Here is a 23,332-nt window from a genome sequence, read left to right as displayed (position 1 = left end):
GAAATAGGCGAAGTGCTGTGGTGCCACAAATGTTGCATATGAAAGTGAAATATTTCGAGTGACGATAGGTGAGCAATATATAATAAAAGTATACAAATACGTTAAAAAGTCTGGGTATAGAAGTACAAATGAAATGCTCTATGTTGTGGATCAACTTGAGTCGAATGTTTAGACACACGGTGTTTCATATAGAATTCAGTACGTCTTGGCAATACATTACGGTTATGGACAGTGTGTTACGGTACTAATAATGAACACAATATAATGTGACGCTTATAATAAGCGTACCAGTATGTACAAATGTTTATGTAACAAATATGTACACGATACTCTCTAGAAGAACCTGTGAGGAGTTGATTATACACTGTATCAGCTTAAGCAGAAATTTTGGTACTTGGTGTATTAGGTAACCAAGCTATGTTGACATGACTGCAGGATTGATTGCTGGAACTGTACAGGCAATATATGAAGTTTTAAAATTCTTCTGGAGCCCAACTAACACGAACAACCCAAGACTGAAATGGGCGCTGCTAGCTCGACGTACTTTCTGTATAAGTTCTATAACTAATTTCATCGGCTTGTAAGCGAACTCCATTTGACTTCCTCTTGCAAGCTAAAAGCATCGTCATAGTTTTTACTGTTACTGATCCTTTGGTTCATGGCGAGGGTTACTGTAGTAACGTCCTAGTTCGTGAACCATGGGCAACGGCTGAGTGGCCTAGTAAGTGGTCCTGAGAGGCGGGATACCAGTTGCTATGGAACGGGAGTGGGCATCTCGGACATATTCTGAGTTATGGCCCTCCTTGTGCTCAGGCGGATAGGACTATACAATCCATCGGTGGTCCATAACCCGTTAGAGGAGAGATCCTCACTTGGACTATGTGCAAGTAGGGTAGCATCCTGCTACATGATTTTTACCGAGCTCAGAACATTTTAAGCAAGCCTCGGACGTATGGGAGTAACGGAGTCCTACTCCCATTTGAAAGGCGAGGGACTCCTTGGAAACAACTTGGGCGAACGAAATGGAATTCGATGGGGAGCTATCAATATTAATGGGGCTTATGGAAGAAAGTAGAACTGGCTAAGTCAGCTAAGAGGATGCGTTTGGATGTGCTAGGAGTAAGTGATATCCGGGTAAGGGGAGATAACGAGGAAGAGATAGATTATAAAGTGTGCTTGACGGATGTTAGAAAGGAAAGGGCAGAGTATGCGGTAGGGCTGTTCATCAGGAAAACCATTGCACGCAACATAGTTTCTGTTAGGCACGTAAATGAGCTGATGATGTGGGTAGATTTGTCAGTTGGAGGAATTAGGACGAGAATTGTCTCAGTGTATTCACCATGTGAGGATGCAAATGAGGATGAAGTTGACAAGTTTTATGAAGCATTGAGTGACATCGTGGTTAGGGTCAACAGCAAGGATAAAATAATGCTAATGGGCGATTTCAGTGCGAGAGTTGGAAATAGAACTGAAGGATACGAAAGGGTGATTGGTAAATGTGGGGAAGATATGGAAGCTAATGGGAATGGGACGAGTTAGCTGGACTTCTGTGCTAGTATGGTTTAGTAGTTCAGAATACATTCAAGCATAAGGCTATTCACCGCTACACATGGGAGGCTAGGGGTACCAGATCCATATTAGACCATTGTATTAACAGACTTCGAGTTCAGGAAATCTGCTAGGAATGTAAGTTTTCCGCGAACTTTTCGATGATGCAGACCACTATCCCATCTGTAGTGAACTGAAAGGTATAATATGGCAGGGAGGGATTCAGTTAGGTGGAAATTTAGTAAGCAGTCTGGCCTATGCTGATGACTTGGTCTTAATGGCAGATTGTGCCGAAAGCCTGCGGTCTAATATCTTGGAACTTGAAAATAGGTGCAATGAGTATGGTATGAAAATTAGCCTTTCGAAGACTAAATTGATGCCAGTAGGTAAGAAATTCAACAGAATTGAATGTCAGATTGGTGATACAACGGGTCGATAATTTCAAGTATTTAGGTTGTGTGTTCTCCCAGGATGGTAATATAGCGAGATAGAATCCAGGTGTAGTAAAGCTAATGCAGTGAGCTCACAGTTGCGATCAACAGTATTCTGTAAGAAAGTCATTGATGTAATTGATGCAATTATGCTAACAATAATCAATATTTATCACTTAAATAGACAATTTTACAGCATTTACACTCTAATTTGGAGCACCTCATGACTCAGATATGAAGAGTGTCTGCTCGAACGATCCTGTTTCTACCTTACGAAAGTCTAGGGAAAGGCACAAGAAACGTACCCATGATGAGGTTTGCACAAATTTTAAGGAATGAAATCTTCCTGATCTGGATTGCTCATGGCAATCGAAAACATTCAACTACTGCAATACATGTGCACGAAATACTGATTTGTTTTTTAGGTGGAAATAGCACCGTCTGAACATAATCCTCATATGTATTAATATTATGTAACTAGCACATATCTAAGTTGTTAGCCGGGTGGTCTGTAAAACGGCTTATTATTATTATTATTATTATTATTATTATTATTAAAGCTCTAAGGTCCTTCGGAGAACACTGCCAAAAGTCCTTGAACAGTTGCTAATTAATGGAACAAGAGTCTTCAAGCACAAATTTACTCATATTCACAGTAATATATAAGCCATATTGTCTAGGTGATCGTAATGAACCCAACAGACCTCTGTACATATACAATGTATAAACATGTTACTTCTATTATGTATTTGTTGCATCATTAATTGTTTAAAGATAAAATCGTTTTTGTTCCAGATTTAATCCACTGTACAAACGAGCCGAACGTGTCGATACCACAGCTGGCGAATCTACTTATCGAGCGATCTCAGAACACCAATTGGGTAGTGGTGTTCAAGGCGCTCATCACTGTCCACCACATGCTCTGTTACGGGAACGAGGTAAGGGGTTTCAAAGTCTCCGTAGAATTACTCTAGAAATAACATGTGTTGTCTATACATTATGAACATGATCATTTTTTTTTTTTTTTTGGCAAACGAGTCTTATTTTACACGATCCCACCCCCACCCCCTCCAAAAAAAACATCGACAAGGCTTAGTATGTTGTGTGGGATGGCGGACTGATCGGTTTTCAAGAAGGAGCCCCTGTCCGGAAATGCACGGTTTGGGCGCCGGAGAGCGTCTAAGTTTGAGAACGGTTGTGACACATTGTTCCAATTTGGTGTCTTAATACGGAAGGTATGCAACCCTTTAGCCATCTGTGTACTGCGGATGGACGACTTCAGCCTAATAACATTCTTGCGCATGCGCTACATTCCTCCACACAGTACTTGATGCGCATCCTACTGCGTTACTTGTGTACTGCAGTCTGCCAGTGCGTGTACCAGTACACAGCTGGGGAAATGACAGACATGGTGCTTGCATACGGCAAAGTGGATTGCAATGGTAGAGCTGCTGCAAGATTGTATGCGGAACGTTTTCCAAACAGACGTACCCCCACATCATTCCACGTTCGCGGCCATGGAAGCCCGGCAGTTTTACGTAGGCAGTATGAAGAGTATGGCGTATGACACGCCTGTAACGTCAGCGGAGGACCTTATTGCTCGAGTCCACGGAGCGATTGACATTCTTCAAAGACAACCGCACGTAGTAAGTCATGTGCGTGAGGCTCAGCACCGCCGATGTAGGGTCTGCAATGACGTAGCAGGTACACAGTTCGAACCCAGTTTGTAATGAGCCCGATGTGCTTCTCATGTTGGGTTTATTGACGACGTGCGGAACGCACACCCATCTCACACTTCAATGCGCTACAGCGTCCAAGCCGTGCGTTTCTGGATGTTGAAAATGTATCTGTTTGCCTTCTCGAGCGTTGTCGGTGGGTTTTTTGTGGGGGGGGGGGCACCCTGTTATAAGTTCACCTGCCGAATAGTGTAGAAAAATATAGTATAGTAGAAAATGTAATCTCGTATGTGCTAAGTGAATTACCAGTCATCGTCGGGTACAACTGTTATTGCAATATACAAATGTTACGTACGAGTTAAGTATTACGATTCTATGAATTCGTATAAGCCTAGATATTATATACATATGTTACGTTAATGACTAATATCGCCGGTTCATTCAGTAGTACGGCACTCTTACCTCGAAAAAAGGATTGTCCAGTGGAAGGGTAAGAACATTCTAGGGGATCCATTGAGAGCAAGTATTAACATTTATTATTTTCAGAATATTATTCATATTAGGTGTGTATTGGTACGAATGCACAGTAGGATGTTCTTATTCCGTTGTGTCGCTGTTGTGTTAGAACTAGATACGTTTATCGGTTCACGTACAAGTTATCTTCTCGGAAATCCTCTTTTCGACTACAATTACTAGGATTTTCATGCTTTGTTTGGGGGGGGGGGATACAGATATCAAGAAAATGTTTTGATTTGTAGCAGTATTGCACTCTGAGCCCATTGATGTGAAATTTCGGGTCGTTACACCTGTGATCTCATTTATAAGGTCTTTTATTTATTCTTTCATGTTGACATCGAGTAACTTGAATGTTCTGCTGTTTCTTGTTTGACATAAAATCAATGATCATATTTAATCCATTGTGTACCGGGAAAATTCCGTGAACAACCTAGGAATTATTAAACTGACTCACATTGGTCATCTGGACAGACACGCTCATATAGAGTCCGGCTGAAACGTTTGACGATTCTGCGACGGTACTGCGAGAAGACAACCCGATGGGATGGGAAGTGAAGTGACCTTGAATGCCCATGTTGCTCGGATCGAAGCGTTTTAGTGACCTTGCCTAATTTGACCTACTGTTCGAATTTTTATTATGGACACAGTTTAGTCTTTAATTACAAACGAACCGATAGACCTATTGTAAAATGAGTTACACCAATACTTGTTTAATTCTGCATTGTGGTGTATGAGACATTGTTTTTAGCCCCATTAATTATTTTTTATTTATAGTTGCAGTGATAGTAATGAAATTGTTATAACCACATGTATTTTTAGTGTAATGCTCGAGTTGCAACTTTTTTCTACCGTCTCAAAAGTTCTTATTTTTCTAAAGAAACTCTTTCTCAGCCCAGGATAAACGTACGAATATTTGGCAGGAAATAAGATTCATCGCAATGACTTATGTTCCGAGCCGCAGTACTGTTAGCAATCTGTGTGGGTTGCAAACTTTCGAGAAACTTGAGCCTGCCACAAACAAAAAACCGTCGGGAAGGAAACCAACTGTCAGATCTCGTACAAATATTGAACATGTGCATCATGCGTAGGTCAGAAGCAAACGACGATCGGTTGACAGGTAATACCACTACTTTAAAAATATCCGATCGCACAATGCGTCGCGTGTTACATAAAAATGAATTTTTTCGCACATAAAGCAAACATTCTTGAATTAAGTGAACAGGACATGTTACGTCAAAAAACATGTAGGGAAGTTCTTTTGACCGGGCAAGTTGGCCGTGCGTGTAGAGGCGCGCGGCTGTGAGCTTGCATCCGGGAGATAGTAGGTTCGAATCCCACTATCGGCAGCCCTGAAAATGGTTTTCCGTGGTTTCCTATTTTCACACCAGGCAAATGCTGGGGCTGTACCTTCATTAAGGCCACGGCCGCTTCCTTCCAACTCCTAGGCCTTTCTTGTCCCATCGTCGCCATAAGACCTATCTGTGTCGGTGCGACGTAAAGCCCCTAGCAAAAATAAAGTTCTTTTGAAATGACAAGTTCTAATAGATGGAGCAAATTTTCGACCTAACCTGTGATTTTAGATCTATAAATTGAGGAGTGTCTGTTCAAAAGGCGCTATTTCCATCATAAGAAAGTTGCGGTAAAAACGTATAAAATTTATAATAAAAGGCACATGGAACGTACGACCATGATCGGGTGTGGTACACGTTTTAAGTAATTACAATTTTTTTTTTAACTGGGTTGCTCACGAGATTCGATAGTATTAGACTGCTGCAATGCATATTTTTATTTTGAAGTGGAAATAGTACCTTTCTAAAGACGCTCCTCAGTTGTCGTTATGGCCGCCTCAGTATCTCAGGGGAATTCATCAGAAAACTCTTCTTTCTGAGAAAGTTGTTTGATGTCTGTTGCAATTCGGAGTGGTTGGTCTGCTTTTTTTTTTTTCAAGACAACGGGCAAGTTGGTGACAGTAAATTCAATCTGCTACCTAGAGATGTTTCATCTTTCTTTAGACCTGTACTGAAACAACGTATACAAATCCAGCAAGATGGGGCTATGACTTGCTAAGCGAGAATTTGCATGGCTTTACTCAGAGAAATGGCATTTTTAGAGGGGGCATGTTGAAAGACCCGCAAGATCGCCCGATCCCAGACCATGTGACTTCTTTATGAAAATGTATCTTAAGGGTATAAGCCTCCGTGGCTCTGGCGGCAGCGCGTCGGCCTCTCACCGCTGGGTTCCGCGGTTCAAATCCCGGTCACTCCATGTGAGATTTGTGCTGGACAAAGCGGAACCGGGTACTAACACACTATCATTTCATCTGTCAGTCGTTAGTCATTGCGAGGAGTGCGATAGGCTTCGGCAGCCGGCACAATTCCTATCCTCGCCGCAAGATGGGAGCTTAATTGCATCCCTGACCCGGTCACTGACTGGAAAACAGGTTGTAAGTTTTCATTTTCATCTTCAGTCAGGGGTATATGAAAATAACCAGACAATGGGAGTCTTGAAGTGGTGCCAGGGAAGAAATTTCTCCCGCCGCGTTGCACCGAATGGAGAACTTTTGGAAAAGGTTGCGTGAATGCATGGACAACACCTATATATTTTTTTCAAAATCTAATGCTTTGTCGTGTAATTAATTCTGTCGCTTGTTTAACCCTTAGAAAATGTGCATTTTGTTTTAAATAAAACGGTAGGGTATTTCTGCCAGACCCTGTGTATTTTCGATCGGATGAGAAGCGGGAGTTTGTTAGGCGCACGTTTCCTTTTGCACAATGTAGCGAAATGAATCCTAGCATCGTCAGTCTATAGGAGTTGAAAAAATATTAAATTATTTACTTAACATCCATTCTACAGATACAGATTTTAAGCTACGTCAGGGATGATTTGAATCTCTTTCCCTACCTCGGAGATCAAGAGTTGCAACTTCATTTTAAGTGATTTTGAGGTTCTGGTATCGTAAGTATTGTTAGAAAGAAATATATTTGAAAGATATACAGTGCAATTCCGTATGTTTATTTATATCCATTATAGGTTGTACAAAGGAAACCACGGTGAGGTTAAGTTATGTCCATTTTAAAATACAAGCAATTATATAAATAGTATGTTAAAATGTATACATTTATTCAAATAATAAAGGAATAAAATCGCTAAATGTAAAATAGTCTAAACTGCTCGCCAGTAATAAGAGGGCAATGAATTGCCTATGCATAATTTTTCACCTCTCGTGGAAAAATTAGTTAAGACTCTTGACCTCTTGGGGTACAGATACGTCAGAAGCCAACGACACGGAATGATCATCTTTAAAGACGTCCAAATGCCACTGACATTACCTAGGATCGAAGCTACCATCTTGGGAAAATAGGGATAATGAAGAGATACGCCAATGAGGTCGGCGGACGTACCGTAATACTAGTTATAATACTATACGTATCTTCATTACATACTGTTCTACCTCCCAGCACTGTCTAAAATCTTTGATTCTCCTCTGTGGTCTCGTTGAGTTGTACAGATCGTATCTATAAACAAACATTGAGAAAAAGGAAAGAAAGTTCTTCAGAAAGATTTTGGGTCCTACGAAAATGTCAGAAGGTTTTGTCTTTCACCCGAGGTCAAACAAGGAGCTATTCGCAAGAGTCGAAAAGATCACCGTCATGAAGAAACGAAGGTTAACCTTTTATGGATTCCTGAAGAGATTAAATCCTGAGGGATTGGCGCATAAATTGTTCACTTTACAGGAAAAACGGAAATCTCATCCCCGCTGGCTGAAGGTGCTCAAAGACATGCGGGTAAATAGGAGACCAGAGAACATAATGGAGAGGACCATGTTTAGGAAGAAAGTTGCGGGGTTAAGGGATTGATAAACAGCGGAATATCTCGGCGGAAGAACGGCTGAAAAGAAACGAGAGATTTAAAAACCTTTCGTAACAATGTAGAGAAAAAGGGCGTTCGCTTAAGAGAGGCAGGTGGTTTGTGTAACCGTAGTCCACAGTTGGCTGTATTGATGTAAATAAATATTAAGCCTAGCAATCGTCACGTCGATCTCCCTCGGCATCTTCGTGTCTATTATTCGTATTCTCCTTGGTAACCTGTCCTCCATGCTCACATGCCTCCTCCGCCGAAGACTGCCTGTGCGTACTGCTTTATCCATCGAGCACATTCCTAACTTAGCCTTTATTTCCTTACTCCAGTTACCCTCCTACCATTGTTCCCAACTCTTTGCATCAGCAATAATTCTCACATCTTTCATGTCTGTTACCTCTAACGTGTTATTTTGGGTCATCAGTCCATGTAGCTGTGTTAATCTCTTCTTTTCTACTGATGTACTACTTCCTACGTCTACTATAATCTGCTTGTCATATTCATACCTTGGTCTATCCTTACCGTTCCTGCCGCCTACACTTCTCTAAAAAAACTAACTGAACAAGTCCTGGGTGTATTTAAAGATTTGTCCAATCGTTCTATCTTTTCCCGTCAAATTTAGCCAAATCTATCTTCTTACCAATTCGATTCAATATCTCTTAATTCGCGATTCTGTATACTAATCTCGCCTTCAGTATTCTTCAGCAACATCAAATTTCAAAAGCTTACATTCTCTTTCTGAGCTAGTTTTTGTCCATGTTTAACTTCCATACAATGCCACGCTTCAGACGAAAGTCTTAGAACAGATATTTCTGATTCCTGTATCCGGGTTAAGTGAGCAAATGTCTTTTCTTAAGAAAGGCCTTCCTTGCTTTTGCAAGTCTGCAGTTTGCCCTTACTTCTGCCACCGTTATTCTGCTACCCAAGTAACAGTATTAATCTTCTTTTAAGACATAATTCCCTGATCTAATATTTCCTACATCGCCTGACTTCGTTTGGCTGCACTCCATTAGTGTTCGACTCGTTTGCTGAATGGTCAGCGTACTGGCCTTCGGTTCAGAGGGTCCCGGGTTCTATTCTCGGCCGGGTCGGGGTTTTTAACCTTCATTGGTTAATTCCAGTGGCCCGGGGACTGGGTGTTTGTGCTGTCCCAAACATCCCTGCAACTCGCACACCACATAACACTATCGTCCACCACAATTACACGCAGTTACCTACACATGGCAGATGGTTGCACTCGGCTAGAAATAGCCACACGAAATTATTACTCAATTATTTTTGTTTTGGATATATTTTCATCTTGTACTCCTTATCCAAGAACCTGTCCATTCAGCGATTTCTCCAGATCTTCTGCAGTCTCAGATAAAATAACTTGTATTAATAATTTATGAATAGGATATCCTGAGTCCATCCAGCTGTCACTCTCGTACAACAGTCGATCTGAAAAGACCATTGTAAATATAGTTTCGTCCGGGAGTAGAGTTCCTTTCAACATAATACTGTTGATCGCAACTGCGAGCTATCTGCGTTAGTTTTGTTTACACCTTAACTCATTGTCACTTATGCTAAGAGTCCTGGAAGAGCCGGGCTGAGTAGCACAGACAGTAGAGCGCTGGCCTTGCGAGCTCGAGTTGGCGGGTTCGATCCCTGTTCATTTCAGTGGTACCTGAAGTTGCTCAAATACGCCAGGCCTCGTGTCGCTAGATTTATTGGCGCGTAAAATAACTTTTGCGGGACAACATTCTCGCACCTCGGCGTCTCTTAAAATCCTTGAATGTAGTTAGTGGGACGTAACTGCGTTCTACAGTTCGTCATGAGGGATGTAGGGTAGATTTGCTATAGCTGCCGGTAGCCTTTTTTCGTGAGAGATTAGAATAACAGTATCTGTTTCGGTTTCTAGAGGCGCGTGATTTCTAGCGCCAGGACCATGTATTTGCTGGATTTTGACGTAAGTATGTCTTTTGACAGGGGATCATCCGAAAATTTTATGTACCGTAACGCGACAAAATGTGACACAGAACTGTAACCATAGCAACGGTACAGCCAGTGATAGAGGGATGGGATGTGATGGGCATGTCTTGGCGCATACAATCTGTATGACAATGCGGGTAATTTTGCTGACAATGTCTAAATGAAGAAGTTTATCGATTTTCACTCCGATGTCCTCTTAGGCTATTTTTGCATGTGGTTAGGCGACACTTGACTTTCATATGGGAGGATGGTGGTGTATTAAGAGCGATGAGACGATAAACCCGTAAATCTGACCTAAGCCTAACTGGCTCCTGGAAGCAATTAGTGGAAGGAACAAAGGCTCCGAAAGAGAACAGCTCAATATGTTGGTAGTCGCGAGAGAAAATTCCTAATAGATATCTCTGTAAGGATCTGGTGATAGGTATCAGGGCTATTACTTTGACAGATCTATCCGTTTAAATACCTTCGGTGTAATATAGTTCAATATTTACAGTAACTGCGGGTGCGGATAATATTTTGTATATCCGCGCTGGGCTCTTGCTATGTCCTGTGTCTAGTGATCATCTGGCATTAGCAGCGGTTGATGGATGATTGGGAGACACATCTATAATTTGATTTTCGCAAAGTGAAAAGTTTTTTTCTGACTATAGTTTGCTAAAATCCTGATGCAATTGGTCAGATCTCGAGATTTCGAAAATTTAGGGCGTGTTTTATAATTGTCTATCTTGACAGTGTATAGATCTCAGAACGTGTTTTATATTTAACTTTTATTTCTTGGATTGTTTTCGCGTTAAGGGAGTTCGGTCTATGATCCGTGTGTTCTGAAACAGTGTATCTGATTGAGCGAGGTAAAATTTGTTTGTAGGTATTATAGCGTTCCTCGAGACAGAGGAATTGAAGTATATTTTATGACTTAATTTTAAATTCCAGCTTGTGGTTGGAGTATAATTAAAATATGTTGGATATTCTTTAAATTATTTAACTGAAGTATGATTCTTTATTTTTTTCAGCGCTTCACGCAGTACTTAGCTTCAAGTAATAGCACCTTTCAGCTGAGCAACTTCCTCGATAAGAGTGGCGTACAAGGTAAGCAGGTTGAAGTCTTGTATTCTCTCTCATTCACACCAGAAGAGGAAGCTCTCGTAAAGAATCATTTACCCATGCATCCCATTCCTACCCGCCTTGGTGTTTCTATCGACAAAACTATCGACTGAATAGGCCTTAATGTCCTCCGATTGGGTTGTCAGCAGTTTTGTTTGGGAATCCCATATACTCCTACTATTTTGAGAAACATGTTAATCTTTTTTTAAATATATTTTTTGCTAGGTACTTTACATTACCCCATCACAGATGGGTCTTATGGCGACGTTGGGACAGGGAAGGTCTAGGAATGGGAAGGAAGCGGACGTGGCCTTAATTAAGGTACATCCCCAGCATTTGCCTGGTGTGAAAATGGGAAACCACGGAAAACTATTTTCAGGGCTGCCGACAGTGGGGTTCGAATCCACTATCTCCCGGATGCGAGCTCACAGCTGCGCGCTCCTAACCGCACGGCCAACTCGCCCGGTTTTGTTAGTTTTAACCACTTGGAGGATGACATTTCACCGCATTCGGTCACGATACCTACAGTCTAATTTTTAATATGAACACGTTTGCGAATGCACTATTTGTTCTAGAAAAGGACAGAGGGTCTACATGTCTTAAACATTTTCCCTGGTTTGTTTAGATTTGTTATACATTGAAATAGGGACCTATTCTCGGGTACAATTTTAATTCAGTGTAACAAAACTCAAACGAGAATAGCATGAAACGAAACAGAAAATACCTCTATCCGGGAAGACATTAGTTTTACATACGAAGTGTGTGTTCAAAAAGTGCTATTTTCACTTCCAAAAAATAAATCGGAATTTCGTCCACATGTTGAACAATATAGATTGCCTTGAACAATCCAGGTACCGAGAGCGCGGTAGCTGCAGTCACTTACGTGCGGCCAGTTTCCAGTATTCGGGAGATAGTAGATTCGAACCCCTACTGATTTCCGTGGTTTCCCATTTTCATAAGAGCCTCGGGCTGAACCTTGAGGCTACGTCTGCTTTCTCATCACTCCTAGCCCTTTCCTGTCCCATCGTCGCCGTAAGACCTGTCTGTCAGTGCGACGTAAAACAACTTGTAAAAAAAAAAAAAGAATCCAGACAGGAAAGATAAAATTTCTTTAAAGTTGTGCCGAACTTCATCATTGGTATGTTCCATGTGCTATTTAAGTTTCTTCCGCTTTTCCCACCATTTTCGTAAGGTAGGAATAGCGCCTTTTGAACGTACGCTCCTCATATCTTTAGGCATTTTTCATTGCAATTCCTTGGACTGTAAGCTTTTAAGACAGTCTTTGAGAGTTCTGTTATAACTCCTAGTCAAAGTGTGTACTCTCACCTTCACCTTCATTGAAACATCCTTCAGTTAGTCTCGGTATTATTATTACTTTCTTCAACAAATACGTTGCAGTTGGGAGGTATACCAATGACAATCCCCGCTTACAGCTGTATATGAAGTGGTGGTGGTGGTGGTGGTGGTGGTGATGGTGGTGATTATTGTTTTAAGAGGAAGTACAACTAGACAACCATTTTCTATATAACACTAATCAGAGAGAAAAAGTGGAAGGGATCCGACACTTCGAAAAATGAAGCTAACGGACAATGAAAGACGAGGGCCCCGAAGGGCGTGAAAATGAAAGACTCCCTAGGCCTCGGGAATCTAATAGCATCGGGATCGGAAAAGAACCAGAGTGGACGAAGGGAGGTAGAGACGGATAGATGAAAGTAAGGAGCCTGGCACAAATAAGTGGAAGCAGTGTCAGGACTCAGCTAAGCGCCCTGTGGTCGCCAACACACGCTCCAAAGTTCAGAGCCCTGGGGCCCCATTTAGTTGCCTGTTACGACAGGCAGAACGAAATAAAATAAAAACATAAATTACGTAACAAAAATTAGCGAACATTTACATGAAAACAAACCAAAAAAATACATGACAATTAGAAATTAGTCCGGAGTAGTGTTCCCTAATAATAATAATAATAATAATAATAATAATAATAATAATAATAATAATAATAATGATAATGATAATGATAATAATAATGATGTTGATGATGATGATGATGATGATTGTACAAGAATCCATACTAAATGTACAGATAACTTCGTCTTCCCTTACCTGTGTAGTCGCTCGAAAAATAGAATGCGGGAATGGTATTCTACCGTTGCGGCTCGAAATACCGCTATGTGACAAAGTTGAGGGGAGAAATGTTGACCCGCGGCGCATGTCACTCGGAACGAAAATTCGTTGATACCGCTCATGCAATACTGAAACCTTAGGCGACAGAACCTTTCTGGTCAGCGTTCAAGCTGTTTTTCTAGACACAACGCTGCTATGTTCCTCGTATGTGATTTTATCAGACGTGTTTTTAAATTATTAAAAATATAATTCACCTCCCATGTCGAAACAACCTTGTGGATTCCCACAAAAAATCTAGGTTTTTTTTAGACACTGTAGATAACATAACTTTGCGCCTGCGGAAACCGCTGCCGGTATTTGAAATATTTCAGCTTCAGAACTTAGGCCGGTGAAATTCTGTTTCGTGCGAATTTCTCGTGTCGAACCTCCATTGCTCGCATTTTCAGTATCTCGAAGTAACTGAAATTTCCCGGCCGTTTGTCCTATTCTTCGCGTGTATTTCTCTATTACTCGAAATTCGGTAACACGAATTTCTCGAAGCCAATGTTTCCTCCCTTGAAGCAAAAAAAAAAAAAAAAACTCTGTAAATCGAATTTCGTACAGCATTAACTGTGCAATGCGGCGTTTGTGGTATGTAAGGAACAGTTAAAGGGTAAAGAACGGTTCACAGTGATGCTGGGAGCTAATATGACGGGAACCGAAAAACTAAAACTTCTAGTGATCGGAAAATCTGCGAAGCCTGACTTTTTTTTTTTTTCGGGTGTGAATTCATTACGCGTCACGAACGAAAGCAACCCCAAGTCGTGGTATTGGCGAGAAGTTTCAACGTGAAGGGAGGAAAGGTTAACAGTTCACAAAACAAGAGACTAACGGATTTTTTCCTAAGGTGCTAATTGAGGTATGTTTCTTGTTTCACTACTGTATCCTGTCTTCTAAAAAGTTACTATAATAAGCGTTATAATTAAAGTGATGTAAAATAGTTTGTATATTTTAAATACGAATATAAATGTGTTCAGTATAAACCCGTAGATGCATATGATTCAATTATGTGCTATACATGCTCGAAAACTGAATTCTCTATATTTCGAAATTTCGATAACTCGAAATAAAATTTAGCTCCCGAGGTGGTTCGAGATATCGATGTTCCACTGTGGGTCAATATTTCTCTCGCAACATTATCACATAGCGGTTTCCGTAACCGCAACGATAAGATAATTGCATCAGTCTCTCGGAAATTCTCTTGAAAAATAATTCCAGTAGCATAATAATTACAACGCATGCGGCCAGAAATTCAGACAACTTTTCACTTACTACTAGTTTAATTATTGTACGTAGATTGGAGGTACCTTATCTGATTTTCTGTTTCAATCAGTCAGTCACCACTGAACTACATTTGGGGCGGTCGCCCAGGTGGCACATTCCCTATCTGTTGTTAGCTGGTCTTTTCTTTAATAATGGCAAAGAATTTGAACATCTCCCTTGGTAAATTATTCCAGTCCCTAAATCATCCTCCTATAAACGAATGTTTGCCCCAATTTGTCTTCTCGAATTCCAACTTTAGCTTCATATTGTGGTCCTTCCCGTTTTTAGGAACACCACTCAAACTTATTCGTCTACTAATGTCGTTCCGCGCCATCTCTCCAGTGACAGTTCGGAACATACCACTTGTTCAGCAGCTCGTCTCTTTTCTCCTAAGTCCTACCAGCCTAAACTTTGCAACATCTTCGTAACGCTGATCCTTTGTCCGAAATCGCCCAGATCAAATCGAGCGGCTTTTCTTTAGATTGGCCGATGAGCTAGCTGTTAGTCCCCTCCAGACAACAAACAGCAAATATTTCTATGGATTTTTCCAGGTCTCGAATCAAGTAATCCTGGTGAGGGTCCCATACACTGGAACCATACTCTAGTTCGGGTCTTACCAGAGACTTAATATGCCTCTCCTTTATATCCTTACTACAGCCTCTCAGTACCCTCCTAACCATGTGCAGAGATCTGTAGCCTTTATTTAAAATCCCGTTTACGTAATTGCGATTCGGATGTCTACCTTCGGAAAAGTGTTTGGAAAATAAAAGCAGTCAGGCATAGGAGGGTCTATTACGATAAGAGATTTCTGATTCCCTATCATGTCATTCCACGGAATCTCTCCACTGACAGCTTCAGAACATACCACTTGTCGAGCAGTTCGTCTCCTTTCTCCCAAGTCCTCCCAGCCTGAATTTCGCAGCATCTTCGTAACGCTGATCTTTTGCCGGAAATCACCCAGAACAAATCGAGCTGCTTATCCATCCCTAAACGAACACCGCTCATTGAAAAGTATGGCTATAATAAGGTATAGTTTCACTTCGAAACGACAAAAACGTTTTTCAGTCCGGGTGAGTTGTGTAGATTTGGATAAGCGAAAGTTACATTTTAGGCATGTCGTGACACTTTCATCATGTAAAGGGGAAAATGCCGCTGTGTATTGAAAGTTATAATAGGTGAAACATATGGACGAACCTTTTCCCCTAAAACATTCCAGATCAATTTGATTCTGAGTGTAAAGAATCTGTGGCTCAAAGGGTTGACATACTTTTCATGGTCTAATTTATTTAAAATTTCCTCTTGGACTTAATTTGTGGGGGTGGGGATTATATACTCTGTCTAGGGTGGTTAGGCGGTGTCGAATTAGGTACAACTCGGGGTGAGGTACCACTCCTGCTAGATTGAACGGTGGTCGTTTAGGGATGGAAGTTGGAAGGGGATATGCTACCATTTTGAAAATGACGCAAGTCATTTTGACGTTCTGTCTGAAGTAAAGGATGGCCGAGGGCAGGAATTTTAAACTTCTGCTCGGTTATACTCGCAAGGTTGAGTTCACCCTACTACAGCCTGCGTACCAGATTCTCAAGCTTTGAGAGACCTGGGATCGAACGCAGGTAATATGCTGGTGAAGTATGTGTCGATCCTCTAATATAAATGAGCAGCAAAAATAGAGATACCGGATCCGTATAGTGTATTTGAACGCTGTAAAATTCTTTTTTTTTTTAAAGTGGAGTTTTGATAACCGTTTCAAATTCCGCCCTCCTCGGGTTCATGAAATCAATGATATTTTTACAAACATTGGAACGACGATTCAGTTATGAAAAGACTAAAGTATTTTTTTTTTTCATATTCAAAATATACCATTAAACAGTATTCAATAGCCACCACCATCTTGGAACCCCTTTTCTGTTTTTTTAATGGAGAGGGAGTTGCTTTTTAAAACAAACTATTTGTAGTTTTGTACAAATGTAATACGGTATAGGAAACAAATCATTTTTAAATACAAAAGAAAAAGCTGCAGCTTCCCTTATTGCAGTTTTAATCATTATTTTTAGTTAGTGCCTATTCTAGATTTTATTCAAAACCAGGCCTTGTTTCTCGGCCTGAAATAACTCTTTTTTTTTTTTTTTTAATTGTATTATATTACGCGTGATTTAAGCAGTCAGCATCTCGAATGTTCGTAGATTTCGCTGCTTTACTGCGCTACATCAACCCTAGAAATAAGACCATATCTAACAACCATTTGCTTAGTGGGTTGGTGGTCCACTTTTGCTCTTTAGAAGGTACTGCATGTTCTACCTTGGGATAAGTTCTAGCTGATGGGAAACTGGTGTGGTTGTTTTGTCAAATCTGTTTCAAAGCGAAAGTAAATTCAATTCTTTGATAGCTGTTGAATATCAATTGTTTTTAATAAGCCCTTGAAAAGAACCTATAAATTCCTTAGCTTCTTTCTGGTGTGACGATTCTTTATTCAAATGTTTGGGCTTGGTTAAGAACTTGGTAATGGTTACAAAATGTCCCTAACATGTAATGTAACACAACTTGAAAAATTATAATTTGAAATAGCTTATCATACTCTATAAATATAAACCTAACTTTTAAAACTTAATACTTAACATATCTTTCTTGATATTTCTTCCTGTTTCTTCATCAAACTTTCTATTTTCTTGCGAGGAACTCTGAACTCTTGCAGATAAATTTCAATTTCTCACGTACTCTGCTTTTGGTTGTGTGCATTGTGCCTGACTATTCATAAATAATTAAAATTAGAAAAGCCTGTTGATGCGTTCAGATTTCCTCACATGTAAACTAATTTTTTATAAGTTCATATTCTTGTGCTATTTCTTTCTTGCAGACATGTTTATCCATCTTCATTGGCTCACAAAATGGCTCATTCAGGAATACTTGTCATGTTCTCTTGTAGATTGCATATTCATCAAAATGAACATTTTTTAAAACAATTAGACGGGATACATTTAGAAGTAGGTTGGGGATATTTTTATTATGTGTGTGACAGCAATATTCATTTTAGCTAACAAACGACGTTGGAAATCTATATACACTCTAAAAAATATATAATTATTTTGCGAATACAGTGTAAGACGAAATTAAAAACCAATGGAATAGAATTGCTGTATTCAAAATTGAATGTACATTGACCAGTATTTGAGGCTGGCGTCATTTTACTGGCGCTCATGGAGATCGTTAGTAGCTTATTCAGAATGGGAATAGACGATAGAGGCTTGGCATTTAGAATTTCAGATAATGTTTGAAATTTCTGTCCCCATGCTAGTTTGAGTAATGCAAATTGTCATTTTGATTCCCCATAATTTGTTAGACTTGGAATAAAGAACTATCAGTCTTCTATAACAGTGTATGATGATAACACTTGCGTAGTCACTCTGCTAGGCATGCTAACATTTCACACTCGCTAAATATACAATTTCCTTTTCCTTAAAGTATTAGAAAAAAACAAAAGGTGAAAATGGGGACATCGTCTGATAATCAAGATAGTTGGGACAAAGCAAGGGTGACATTTGAGTTAGATGAAGCAAATCTCAGCTTCTTGCGTAATATGAATAGTGATTAAATGTAAGTTTTATAGATTAACTTTTTTGCGATTTCTATGTAAGTGTCATCTATTACGAAGTTTTATGTAAACTTGCAGTTACAAAAATAGCAGCAGTGAGAAGAATGTAAAAGACTGCAGTATTGCAGAACTCTCGGTAATAGCAGCATTCTGATGAATTACTTCGTATGAATAAACAAAATTCCCTTTTCATGTTAATTTGTTTAACAGCGTCTTTAAATGTCCTATTTCCATTTCGTTTTATAACTCCATTGTTAAAGCCCATCTAGTGTTCTTTGAAGATGGATGAACTCTGTGAATGTTTATTCATGTGTAGTGATGTAACAATGCAACATTATGTAAATTTAAAAAAAAAGGTTTTTGCAATTCACGACTTCGCAATTTTTACCAACAATATAAGGAAATATTTAGTCGTGCTACGTTGGAAGTAGAAATTCTATTAATATAGATTCGAGCGATATTCCTCGAAGTTTATATTCGCCCGAAAATAACTACTTGGGTGGTAACAGGGAACATGGAGAATAAAATATTGTGCCACATGTTGTGACCTTGAAAGCTTTGTAGCTACTATATTGACAATGCATCTGTTACTCGCTGACGTACAAGGTTTGCAATACCAAAATGTTGACAGTTTTTCAGAATAAGGATAAATTTTACAAACCTTGGCTTAGAAATCAAATAATTTTTCTTTGGGTCTAAATATAGCCCAAATACTATCATTTTTGTGAAAATGGGTCATTGCAAAACATTTTCAGGAAAATATTGTAGAATTCTCTATTTTAAGTCTAGTTTTCAGAAATAAAGTGGCTGCTAATAACTGAAGAAATCGGTAGCTTATTAAATTCTGGCTATTTTTATCTAGAAAGTTTCATTCCATACATACGTTACACAATATAAAATGCATAATATTAAATACATTTGTTCACCCGAAATTGTGCTGGGTAATACGATCATGAAATGTAAAATTTTCATCGCGAATTTCCGCCGAAATTAATCTTCAGTATGTTCAGATTCCTACTTTTCTCTGTATCACTGAAGATATTCTTGCCTGAACATTTCTTCGCCTTAGGTGGTCATGAAATGTGTCCAAAGTTATATGGTTTTAAATTTGCTGTAAACTGGAGCTATTGCCCACCAGAGGAGGCTGTGAACGAAATAAGTTCCTTTGTTGCTTTCTTCACTTTCTAGGTCCAAGAAGTCGTTTAGTCATCAGTTCATTAGAATATTGCATTCAAAATCGTAACTAAAATAAAATTCCTTGACCGAAGAATTACATATGCGAGTACTTGCTGCAATAGCCTTGTGTTATGTAAAGGTATTCTGTGTAAGATTGGGCCTCTAACTCGCCGTTGTTAAATAAATTAAGTAAATAAATAAATACATCTCGAGTTATTCTCGCACAATCGCAGGATCCGTATAAAAAATAAGTTTCATTAGGTACGTGTTTGTTCCGAATAATATTAAAATTAAAAACATTAAGCTCTTTAGGTCTTTTCAATCGTGAACTTACCAGAGTTTCGCCCCAGTGTAGCAGTAAACTAATCAGTTGTATGACTACACCTTTCCAAGACGCTGGCGGCTAGCGAGCCGTTGAGACACCACTGCAAGCCTCTTATGTAGGACAATGCAGTGACGGTGCACTAGGGGAAGCATGTGTCTCCACTTTTATAATATTAAAATTGAAAGTACACTGAATTCGCGTCTGTGGATTTCATGGTAATGTGCCTTTCCCCCACCCGATACCTTTAACACGCTATCGCATTCTGCTTTTAACTTCTAGAACACAAACTTTTGTTACTATGCGCGTCGTAAATATTTAAAGTTTGTTATAGAACTGTGGGCGATGATATTGACTACCTACTGTAGTTGACGAAGGTTTTAAAAACATGATACATGAAGCCATTACAGTAGAATGGTATTCGAAGCGGAATGTTTCAGTGGTTGCAGATTTTAAAATGGGATATTACCTACTACTTACTCAAAAATGGTCTTGGAGGGGGGGAAATAGCAGAAATTTCATACAAAAGTGTCAAAAATAGTTCTGTTTAATTGTACCATAATTGGTATGTTAATGATTTTAATTTGTTACATCGCTACATATGAATGTGTCTAAACTTTATTTGATAATTATGTATCTTGAAAACTGAATGTGTTTTTCTTCTCTTGCCATGCCCACTAGGTGCTCGTGTCGGTAAGTAGGATGTGGAGACAAGAAGGCATGAGTAGAGTAGAATGTAGTCCTAATTCCGTAAACTCGGCTTTTCTTAACCATTTTCATCATTTTCTTCATGTAACTAAAGAAAATGTAGTCTTGCATTACTATTGCATCTCTCTTCACCCTTGTTACTAACAAATTTCTTCTGGAATCTTCATTTTCAAAGAGCATTTAGTTTTCACTTTATGTGTGTGAGATTTGAGTAGTAGATGGAATACAAAAGTCTTGACTATAGTGGCTCAAAGCATGCGGCTCCTATGTGTTGTCGAATGGCAGTGGATGTCTTGATACAGCCATTGGATATAGAAATATAACTTCAATGTTTAGATTATAAAAAAAGATGTTGAATTTGCTGTACTTGTTAAACTTTCTTTTTTAAAAACTTTTCGGACCAGAACAAATATTCGTGCAGTATTGTAATTGTTTGTAATTACAGCAGAGATCGTTTACCTCTCCTAAAGTCTCCTATTAATACAGTGTACATAAAGGTGGAAGAGGACACTTCGAATGTTTGTGTAACAACACATTATATTAGTGTTGTGCGAACGAATGGTAGGACAAGCTCAAGGCTAATATAGTCATCAAACAACTAGTCTTCTTCAGGTTTCTGGCAATAAAGGAGGATAATGAAGAAGTGCATTCTAGATCTACGCTCCAAAAACAAAACTCACCACGGTGTGATGACCTGAGTCCTACATGGCCTACTTCTTAGAGCAGCTATGTTTTGTTTCCAATATAGCCTTCATTTACATATCTGGATAGCACATCGACGACTGTCGATGAGAAAGAAACATAAGACCTCTCTGGAAATATGTGGCAAAAAATAAGTGTTCTATGGAAATAGTATGCGATAAACAAAATGTTCATGTAGAAAAGGCACGAAATTCGAATGACGAAAATCCGTTTCAGGAATTGCATCTATAGTGCTGGTGGTGGTTTGATGCTGTTTTTGAGGAAGACTCCTGTTTCCTCTGAGACAATAGGACAGAGGCCCGATATCAATGCTCGAATTCGGGAGCATTTTCCTAAGTCTGTTTCCTCCGCCTCACGTTTCGAAGTGTTCGCAAGAGCTGCAAAACAAATACAATGGAAAAGTAAAAGATAATGGAAATAAATTCATTACAAAAGAAATGCACTAAGAACCTTTTCGTCTAAATAGTAAACACGGGAATATTTGGGTTAATTCCTACCCTGGGCATGTGGGCAAGCAGTGTTTTATTTTTCAAATTGCTCATATAGTCCTATGGCCTCCTTCACAAAATGTAAGGACATTCCAACTAACGCTTGCCTTGCAACCGTTTGTTTCGAGCCACTTCTTTGCTCTCCTGTAGTGATACTAAGTACATAAATGTTTGTCAAAATGAGGTTAGTGCTCGATCAGAGAACTTCCAGCCGCAGAGTTTTCTTCTATCTTCTTTCACATATGGTAAGTTTACGAAAAATTAGTCAGTTTTAGCTTTGTGTTGGTTATTGTGCTGTGTTAGCCGCGCATTTTCGGTTGGTGTTGCCTTTTATGTTGCTATGGGGATGTACATGTATGACTAAGGCACCGATTATTTTTTAAATATCGGTATACGATGGAAGGGGATGGATTTCCTTCCTTGTTGTAATATATGCTTGTATACCTTGCTTCACAGACGGGAACGCCACCTCATTTGTAGTGAGGATGAGATTGAAATTCATTAATGTAGCAGAGTCTGCTTCTTGTACATGTGCTTAATGATATTTAAGTTGTGTTGTAAAATGTATTTTGAAAGAGTCTTTACGGAAATCTAGTGTGTGGAATCAATCAAAACGCTAACCTGTATATAATTTTAAATTTATATTATGTTACTTTCAGACTTCACTCTTTTTCTTTAGAATAGCCTTCACTTCTCAAGTATCAACTACCAAGGGATTAAGCTGGGATGTTTTATTATTACATAACTATTTACGATGTGCTTACAGTTACTAATTATTATTATTCTTATTATTATTACCACTGTTACTGTTATCTATAATGCACAAAGGTAAACGGAGCATGAACATGTTCTGTATCAAGGGGCTTAGTTTTCACTTGTACTTTAGTTACTTAACAGTAACTATGGCCGCACCAGTGAGACATGCATACGTTTCATGGCTATTCAGAGGCCGGATACTTATTTTTCAAAGGGCCTGTATACGAAGAAAACCATCTTGCAGTCAGCTATGCGAAAGCAGCAGGAACGCAACAAAAACACAAAATTGCTAGGCCTATATGGTATTTTGAACACAACGTTCACTGCGTGCCAGAGCAGTGCACCTCGGGCCCTGTGGCGTGCGACGAGGCATACTCAACACCAGATAATGTAACCTTTTCGGAAGCAGATTATGCCACTTCTGGACAGCAGCTTGTCAGTTGCTGGATTTTGACGGGAGAATTAGGATGGCGGGCAATTGCTGTCTTCAGTCCACGTCATGTAGCCACATTTTTGGTCATGCTCGCTCGGTAGGACGTGCATACAAAGTGGAGAAATACTTCTCCCCTACTACGTCGGCACTGCATTGCACTTATCACAGGTTAGATTTCAATATTGTCTCTACCGACGTACTAGACGGCCAGCATCTTGGAAAGGTGCCATATCAAACTTACCAGTCCATGCCGCTCTGGACCAAAACACTAGTAACTTGGTGATTGAGTTTCGTGAATTTTATTTAGCTACATCAATCGGAAGCCATATTTTGGGTCAACGCATTTCATGTCTGTAGAAGATCCCCGCCACACCATTCGCTGTATGTCATGCATCTGGATGGAAACGAGCATTATCCACATTATCCTCATCCACAGTGGCAGCAAATCTTGTAACTACAGGTTGGAGGATATTGTCCCTGTATACCTGACCAGTCATGTTCACTGGACAGGAATTAGTCGTACGTCGAAAAAAGAAAAAAAGTGATCCTACGCCAAAACATGATGGAACCCCGTTTCTCCCGATGGGGCTCCATGATAAGGCTCGTTACATCTCTCGCCGGATCGTCTCAA

General features: G+C 39.6%; 1 protein-coding gene across 5 annotated transcripts in view; it reads left to right on the top strand.

The window, feature by feature from the left end:
- Positions 1–23,332, top strand: part of lap (like-AP180) — a 408,339-nt gene that overhangs the window by 287,077 nt on the left and 97,930 nt on the right. For all 5 annotated transcript variants that reach the window (XM_067157205.2, XM_067157204.2, XM_067157203.2 and 2 more), the window contains exons 2-3: positions 2,775–2,917; positions 11,011–11,086. In XM_067157205.2, coding sequence (XP_067013306.2) covers positions 2,775–2,917; positions 11,011–11,086 — 219 coding nt within the window. The remainder of the gene's footprint in view (positions 1–2,774; positions 2,918–11,010; positions 11,087–23,332) is intronic.

The sequence above is a fragment of the Anabrus simplex genome, chromosome 13 (assembly GCF_040414725.1).
Source record: "Anabrus simplex isolate iqAnaSimp1 chromosome 13, ASM4041472v1, whole genome shotgun sequence".
NCBI lineage: Eukaryota > Metazoa > Arthropoda > Insecta > Orthoptera > Tettigoniidae > Anabrus > Anabrus simplex.
The sequence above is the reverse complement of the archived record's forward strand: the minus strand, read 5'-3'. Positions and strand labels throughout refer to the sequence as shown.